The following is an 8,488-nucleotide window of genomic DNA, read 5'->3' as shown; positions in this document are numbered from 1 at the left end:
GGGAACAACACAAGCAATGCTGACTGTTGGCAGGGCACTGGATGATCCTTGACAGGTAAATGTTAAATATTTTAGACATTTGAACAAACAACTCATACTGTTGGTTTTTATGTTGGGAACAGTCTCTGTAAAGCCTCTGAGTTTCAGCCATATGACCTGGGGACGCTGAATGTAAAATAAAGTGTAGAAGACAGTGATGTGCTGTGTTTACTGTATGTCTCATAATACTCATGTATCATGTCGGACATACGTGTAGTATATTATGCATGTGAAAACACACACACACACACACAGCAGAATGAGAAATAAATAAATGAGGTTTGAAGTGACGGTGAAACCTCCAGAAGTCGATTCAAACTAAAGATCTCATGATGAGTCGAGTCACGTCATTACATGTAAATAAATAATGTCTTCCTTTACAACTGTCAGATTAAAAAAAGGACACATGCTTTAGTATTTTCACATTACGCTTTCATTTAATGCCAACTTTTTTAATTTTCAGCATTATTCTGGAAGCAACGTACTCATTCAGGAAGTCGTGTTTATTCCCTACTGAGTACAACTTTCATGCAAATGGTGACACAATTTTGATATTCAAGTTTTAGTTCCAAAGATATAGACTGTAAGAAACACTGCATATGCTTTTTAGTGTGCTCTATTTATTTGCTTGTTCATATTCTACATTGAATTATGTCATCATTACACAAGAAAACTTGGAAAAAAGGTGTCATGAATTCAAATAAACAAGTATTCAAGATCACAAAGCTGTTCCATTTCTAATCGGAGCAGCCAACAACGGAGTGATAAACATTCATCCAACTTCCCGTCTCTTAGAGAGAACGGGATAGTGAATCAGTCGGCGCGGATGTCATCTCCGCTCTGTCGCTGCAGATCCTGTTTGTCTCCCCTGAAAGAAATCCCATCTTGAATATAAAAGCTTTGCACTTCAAGTACAGTCTGGTGTTGAACCAGTAAATAAAATGAACATAAGAATCCACTTCAGTCGTAATCGGGAGTCATTCATAGGTAGTGTTCTGTTGTTCCTTAAGCCTTCATGGAAGGTGAGGGGGCTACTGCAAACTGCCGAAGCGAAGGCGAGCTAGTGGCATGAACGCATACGGAAGGCAATCCGGTCTGCAGTGAAAATGTACCAGAAACGTGGGATGAATATGGCTCGAAACAGGAAGTATTCAGTCATTGAGATATCCTCACTTTTCAGGGGAATGAGAGTATGAGGCGTTGTGCTACACACTGTACAAAATAAATGAATGTGCTGTGACTTCAACTGCAACCAAGTTCTAAATGTTGTCGTTTTTTAAACTCTATGCTCAAGAAAGAATAACATTTTATAAGACTTAAAATAATAATTAAAAGAAAAATTGAAATTAAATTAAAAGAAAGAAAAAAAAGAATCTGTATTCACAAAAATATATTAATTGAATAATAGCTTTCGCTCTCTATATTTTGCTCAATGTTTGCTAAATCTTGTAGAAATAGGACAAAAAGTGCAAAGCATGCAACAAACCAGGACAACATGACAAACTGCTCACTATCAGGGGGAGAATAACAGTGTCTGTGTGATGCTAAACTGCTGATTTTCAGTTTTGCCTTTTCACTACATGTGGAAGTTGTGGAAGTGGCAAATAACTCAGGTCTTTAGTCGCTAATATTTTGGATTCACCGCTGCGATACAGGTCGTTCTAAACACCGCCGTAGAGCGAGCGAGTCCACGCTGGTTCAGGAGGAAGGTTTGTCCTCTGCGGTAAGCATGCTAGTAAGCATGCTAGCAGATGATTCGTGACTCGACGGCAGCGTTTGAAAAGTCAGTTTTTCTCCTGCGGGCCTCTCACTATTCAGGTCAGAACTACAAGCTGCGAAGCTAAGCTAACACGAGGATGCGAGAGTAGTTATCCTGTAGCCATACAGGTACAGCAGCATTGGTCCAGTGTTGAGCTCCAGGGCCCTACATTGTCAAAAGGCATGCTGAGGGCCTCACAGTGTTTCTAAAAAGGGAAAGAAGAAAAGGCAGATATCAGGTTTTAAGTTCGTAAGTAGCCGGATGGGGAAGAAACAATGCTTTAGATTCAGAAATGAATCACTAACTAGCAGGAAACATGTCTTACCTGTCTGGCTCTCTGGAGAAGGAGCATGCGTGGAGTGGCACTTGTTTTTCTAAAATGAGAGAGGATCCGCTGAATTAGTGCATTAGAGCAATGAACTGAACACTGGTTTGTTTCTTTGTCTATTAGTGTTTTTTAACTTTTAATTATTTACAATTTCTGTCGCTTGTGCTTTGCCACACATGTTCCCTCAGGTCAAGCCTGGTGTCTTCACTAACACAACTTATATAACTCACATAATGTTTGATGTACATATTCAAAGTTTCATGATTGCTGTAACTCAGATACAGCTTATAAAAGCTCTGTGCCACCTAAGAATCCCCCACAGAGGAGCAGCAAGAGCTCTGATTGGCCAGCTGTCTTTTGCTGTGGACAGGGAAAGATAGCAGCAGTAATCATGAGAGCCCTGTCTTTACATTACCTTCTGATTTAGTCGATAGTGCAGACTCTGGTCTGACAGCCAGGGGTGCCGAAGGGACTCTGCGGCACTCATCCTCCAGCTCTTGCTCTTCACCAGCAGAAGGGTGATGAAGTCTTTGGCCTCGTCGGAGATGTCCGTAAACTCCTCCTCCTCAAAGTTCCACTGACACGCCAGGATGTTGTTCAATGTCTCGTTGTCATCGTCCCCCAGAAACGGAGACAAGCCACTGAGCCTGGACCAAGAGGATACAGAGTTCAGGGATGCTACTGTGAGTCTATGTATATCTACAGTATATGTACTGTATATGTGAATGAGCATCCACAACTCACAGCATGTAAGTGATCACGCCAAGGCTCCACATGTCAGTGGGGAATGAAACAAACTCATAGTTGATGACTTCAGGGGCTAAAAATTCAGGTGTTCCAAAGTTGACCCTGAGCTTCTCCCTGGGTTTGTACCTGTGAGAGGACAAGCAGAAACATAAGAGGCATATATGGGGCTCAGAAGGTCCTGTTATGAAAGATGAGAGTTAACAACGATGTCAAATGTAAATAGATGTCATATTTTACCTCCTGGCCAGGCCAAAGTCAATGATTTTAATCTTGTTAGTAGCTCTGCTGACACAGAGAATGTTCTCAGGCTGAAAGGGAACAAGAGAGGAGGATTATGGGGGAGGAAAGAACAATGATGCATCCAAGGTGACCAAGTGGCAGTAATAAAAGGTTCTGAGTGGATTTTTCTTCCACTGGTATGTAAGACCATTAAAACATCACACCAGTGCATGTTACTCTTCATAATCAAACAATAGATACATAAATGGGCATTAAAGTAGTTGCAGAATGTCCTGAAAAGCAGCCTTGATAATTAGGAACAAGAAAGCTGGTATTGGAAAACAAAATTACAGTAAAATGTGAAAAATCAGAGGGATAGTGCTGATTGTGAGAAGACGAGATTCAAAGTTGAAGTGGGTTTACCTTGAGGTCAAGATGTAGGATGTACATCTTATGCATGTACTGCAGCCCTTCACAGATCTGGCGTATAAACAGCACCGTGTCCAGCTCCGTCAGGTTGTAGTTCTCATCAATGATGCGGTCAAACAGCTCCCCTCCCTCCACACTACAGAAACCAGAGCTTGTAAGTTTGTTGTATTGACGAATGAGAACAAATACTGTGCACCCAGATGAACGCATGTGCCCCCCCCCCCCCCCCGACTTACTATTCCATGACCAGGATGATGTCATGGCGTGACTCAAAGGTGGCGTACAGCTGGATGAGGTTGGCGTGATTCAGCTGGTTCATCACCTGGATCTCATTCCTCACCACTTCCTGAGAGACAAGCAGACAAGAGGCATGAAACAAATACGAGTCAATGAAAAACCTGCAGTGCAGTATGGGGTACGCACATAATGTGCTGGAAAACCATAGAAGAAGATCGTATGTAAAACCCTGAAATGAGCTGTATCGCCATCCTTTGCACCTCCAGTGTAAAATAGGAGTCACTGTTGTTTGGCGTTTTATTTTGCTTCCCTGTTATCGCTTTTATAAAAAAGAGATGGACCTCTGGCTGCTTTCTCATCGACTCTCCTCTCTCGAGCCAGACTTGTAATGAAGTCCATTGTTGTGTGAGCTACTGTTAATATCAACTGATTTCTTGCAGCTGCTTCAAAGTAAATGCTCCACAAAAGAAATCTACTGATATTAATTTAGTGTAGCTACCAGCTAAATTAGACTCGATTTCAGATTTCTTCAACTAAAATGTAGCAGTGCATTGTTTCTAAATGTAACACTTGGAACAGTTTGATTTGATGAAGGTGATGTACTTGCAGGATTCTTGCAATTTTGGGGTTACCCACATGGATGAATGCACTTATTTTGATTTACCTATAAAGTAAAGTAATGTCAGCTAAATAAATGTAATGGAATACATTACATATCAATATTTTGCACATTCCTGCACACAACTGTGCAGTTCTTTTCTTGCTTCTTGACTTTTGCAGTATTTGCTTTTCATTTTAATTACAATGTCAACAAAACACCAAAAGGCAAATTCCTTATAAGTGAAAACCTACTTGGCAATAAAACTGATTCCGCTTCAGATTCTGATGTAAAATTGCAACATTTTGCAGGAGGAATTGCAAAGAGGATGCAGCTACTGGATAAATGAAGATATGTTGCCATCAGGTGCTTGTTGTAGTATGGGACGCTTTTTCAGGTGGCACTGTATCTCAGGCTTTAACCCTTGCACACCTAAGTATCAACTACAGTATATTGTATAGGGCTTTTCCAACACACTGGCATCAACATGAGCTATTCAAAAGGCTTATCATCGGAGCCATTTGAATAGCTCAGATGATAATGTAAGAGCTACAGGCCGACATCTGACCTCTCTCACGTCACTATCGGATGACTACGAGCAAGAAAGACACAATAAGGCTGAAAAAAACTGCCACATGCCCTCTGGGCTGTTGAGCTGTATCTATTTTTAAAACGTAATCCTTTTATGGTGCTTAGCAACAATGGAAGTGATCGTCCATTAGACTGTCTGGGGAAACAGGCATCCCGATGCCATTGTTAAACATACACATTCTGCTACGTATTCAGCATTCATCGGCCGATCATTACTGCACCTTCTCTTTCTGGCTCCTGGCTTTGATGATCTTGGCAGCCAACATTAAACCAGTCGAGTTCTCTATGCACTTGTGGACTTGTCCAAAACGTCCCCTGATGAAAGAAAAGCAAAGCACACATGAATCAAGCACATACATAGATACTAGCGGCAGAGTAGAAGAACCATCCTAGAAATTGGATTTGTTGTTTACAAAACATGTATTGTGCTGAAAGGATGACACAATGGACAGAAATAACAATTTAGATTTTTTAAATTATTTTGAAAAAAGGATTTCGTAATAATTTAAGGAATTTCTCATGGTCAAATTTAAAATAATTGTTGGTTCCAGCATCTCAAAGAAATAACATTCTCTGTTTTATATCACAGTAAATTGGATTTTGGATTGTTAGTTGGACAAAACACCCAATTTTAAGACTCTCTCGAGCAACTTGTATTCTGGGAACAATAATCGATTCGTTAAAAAAAATGATTATGAAAATAATTATGAATCATCATAATGGCTCCCTCAGTCATACAGTAATTAAGGCTATATGCTGTGCCATTATGTCAGTCATTTGAACAACGTGCTTGCGTGCAGAGGGGTAATCTCCAGCTTGAGAGGCAGGATTTAGCACTCGTCTATTACATCAGAGAGGCCCGCTATTTCACAAGAGCCCCTCTGAGGCTCAAAATCAAATGCTCTTTAGAGGGGCAATAAAAAGGTCTTTGAAAAAACTATTAGGCGTCCCCTTACAGGCTGCGAGACCCTCTGTTATTTCATCAGAGAGGGCCGATGTGTTGAAGTGTCTCTGGCTGAAAAAAATGAAGACAAACTCTTCGGAGGTACTCACCCTCCCAGGACCTCGTCTCTGTGGATGGTGTAATAGGTGTCTATCAGATGGGGTTTGGGAGTCACGATGCGGTGGTCGAAAGGTGCTAACGGCGGAGGGCTTGACTCTGAAGAAACCGCAAAGGAAGACAGAATGAAACCAAGGATTTGCCGTTGCTGAAAAACAGAGGGTATGAAACTGGAGGAAGACGCCTCGGACCCCACAAACAAAGTGGATCAAAATAGCAGCATGCTAATGTCTCATTATCTGCTCTGCCAGCTATGCCGACTGACATGTTAGTGACGCTCGAGCAGCCGTGGTGTAATGACATCGGAGCTGTTTCAAAGTCTGGGAAACGAAAAAGTTAAATGTCACCGACTAACAACCAAGTCGGGCCTGTGTGGAGAGCTCACAGCACATGAATACAAATCAAAATGGATTCATTTCAAACAGGTCCAGAGCCAGGATTTTGAAAATACTGAGGCCAGGAGTCATCGTTAATGCAGAAATCTGAGTTTGTGTCTGAACTGCAGGCGTATGGTTGGACTATTTCATCATTTCGAGACAGTTTTTGACTTGTCTTTGTGACTATTTATCTTGTATTTGAATGTAAGTGTTAAGAATAAACATGTGCATTGAAACAAAGAAAGCAGACACCTTTAAACAAAGTTAATGTTGAATTGAATTATTATATATATATATATACAGTATATATAATTTATGAAGCCAGTAAGGCATCTGTGTCCATCTTCCAACAAAAAAACCTGTGTATACAGTTACATGAAACCATATACACAACAGGATATGACCAAGTTAAGCCAAGGTCTAAACTTCAAAATAAAAGTTGCTCACTAATCAACTAATCCTTATTTTGGCAAAAATAGTTACACACCTGATTCCCAACTAAATTGAAAGTTACACATGATAACAACTTCTAAAAAAAAAAAAACATGCATTCCCTACAAAACCAAGGATATGCCCGCAGTGCTTTCCCTTAAAAAAACATAATGTCTTACCAATGATGAATTCTTTCACTGCTGACTCTCCCTCCTCCCCCTCCTCGTCCACCTCTGTCTTTACATCGTCAGATTTGGAAGCCCGAGGCTCGTCCCCGTCGACCACCTGCCCGTCAGCACTTTCCCCTTTACTGTCTTCCACTCTGCTTTTTTTGAGGTCGTCCTTCACCAGGTCCTCTTCTGTGACACGACGTTTGCTGCAAGTGGCCACATCGCCGACTTCCTCAGAGCTGCACGTGAAAAGAAAAGAAAAACGTTGAGCACCTGCATTTTTTACTTAATTTAATGTCATTTTTCTTCTCCCTCCCCTAAAGAATTTGTCTTTTAACTGACTTCTGTGATAGATAAGAACGATAAAGAAATAAAGATAAACACAATGATGACACAGTTATCGTGTCCAGAGTTCTATTCTAAGACAGAAACGATAGCATAAAACTGTGATCGGCGAGAACTACCTCTCCTGTGGCAGGACAGCGGTCTGGCAGATATCTGCGATGATGCTTGGGGCCTTTTCCGATTTTGACGACTCTTCTGCCTCCACTTTATGCTTTCTCTTCCCGTCATCCTCCACTATTCCAGCCTCTTCTTCCGCCTTTTCCTCCTCTTCCTCTGACTCGGAGTCATCAAAGACACCCTCCTCCGCTTCCTCCTCTGTCTCCTCGGTTGCCTTCTTCCCGTCTTCTGACTGGGCGGCAGAGGTGTGTGGTCCGTCCAGGATCAGCTCCGCTGACTCCAGTCTTCTTCCCCCACTTCCCCTGTCCTCCCCCTTCTGACTGTCAGCCTCGGCCCTTCCATGGGAATGCTCAGTGTTCTGCCTGTTGAGCTTTTCCACCTGCTCCTGCAGCACAGGCTCATTCTGCGCGCAAGTGTCTGACATGGGGGAAAGAAAGCAAATAACCAAAAGCGATGTTTGGCACTCAGTATGTACTGCCATTACATTAAAACTTCCAAAACTGTTGTTTTCACTGTGTTTTGAAAATGGCATGGATATAATTCACTCATGGTATATACTAGTATGTATTTTACGCAATAGTTAAAAATAGTTAGGAATGACAAATGGCTTAAAAAATCCAGTATTGGTCGGGCTATAGTCCATATCTATTCCAGCAGATCGTCAAAGGATAAAGATGCTGTGTACGTCTCTCTATAAACTCCGGTGATTGGAGGTTGAGTGTCATTTCCTGTTTGAGCCTATACCTGTCGAGTCTGCAGGTCTCCTCTTCTTCTGGGCCTTCGAGCCCTTCAGGCTCAGTTTGGCTTTATCCTTGTCATCCTTTGCCTGGTTGCAGAAAGAAGAAACGAAGATCAAGCATTAGACAAAACTTGAGACAGGTTTAAAAATCCGAACTCCTATATTTGCAACAAATTCGTTTTCTCTTTTTCAAAAAGTAATTTTTGAGTCTGATTTCTGTCGGGAACAGCGTAGTCATATATATATATATATATATATGTGTGTGTGTGTGTTGTCATTTGCACATTAGTCAGACAGCAAG

At 41.4% G+C, this 8,488-nt stretch overlaps 1 protein-coding gene across 3 annotated transcripts in view; it reads right to left on the bottom strand.

Moving 5' to 3' along the window:
* Window positions 1-456: 456 nt before the first annotated feature.
* The window catches only part of mylk4b (myosin light chain kinase family, member 4b), a 31,211-nt gene continuing 23,179 nt past the window's right edge, over window positions 457-8,488 (bottom strand). For 2 of the 3 annotated variants that reach the window (XM_031869712.1, XM_031869710.1), the window contains 11 exons: window positions 8,193-8,274; window positions 7,451-7,865; window positions 6,996-7,225; window positions 6,001-6,106; window positions 5,169-5,262; window positions 3,758-3,867; window positions 3,516-3,657; window positions 3,111-3,181; window positions 2,871-2,999; window positions 2,542-2,773; window positions 457-2,003 (listed from right to left, as the gene is read on the bottom strand). In XM_031869712.1, the coding sequence (XP_031725572.1) occupies window positions 1,908-2,003; window positions 2,542-2,773; window positions 2,871-2,999; window positions 3,111-3,181; window positions 3,516-3,657; window positions 3,758-3,867; window positions 5,169-5,262; window positions 6,001-6,106; window positions 6,996-7,225; window positions 7,451-7,865; window positions 8,193-8,274 (1,707 nt within the window). In that variant the 3' untranslated portion in view covers window positions 457-1,907. Of the gene's footprint in view, window positions 2,004-2,123; window positions 2,173-2,541; window positions 2,774-2,870; window positions 3,000-3,110; window positions 3,182-3,515; window positions 3,658-3,757; window positions 3,868-5,168; window positions 5,263-6,000; window positions 6,107-6,995; window positions 7,226-7,450; window positions 7,866-8,192; window positions 8,275-8,488 lie in introns of all 3 variants that reach the window. The other variant, XM_031869711.1, reaches the window with a different exon arrangement.

Source organism: Anarrhichthys ocellatus, unplaced genomic scaffold (genome assembly GCF_004355925.1).
Source record: "Anarrhichthys ocellatus isolate YVR2014 unplaced genomic scaffold, GSC_Weel_1.0 scaffold48, whole genome shotgun sequence".
Classification (NCBI taxonomy): Eukaryota; Metazoa; Chordata; class Actinopteri; order Perciformes; family Anarhichadidae; genus Anarrhichthys; species Anarrhichthys ocellatus.
Note: the sequence above shows the minus strand (reverse complement) of the source record. Positions and strands in the feature narration are given on the sequence as shown.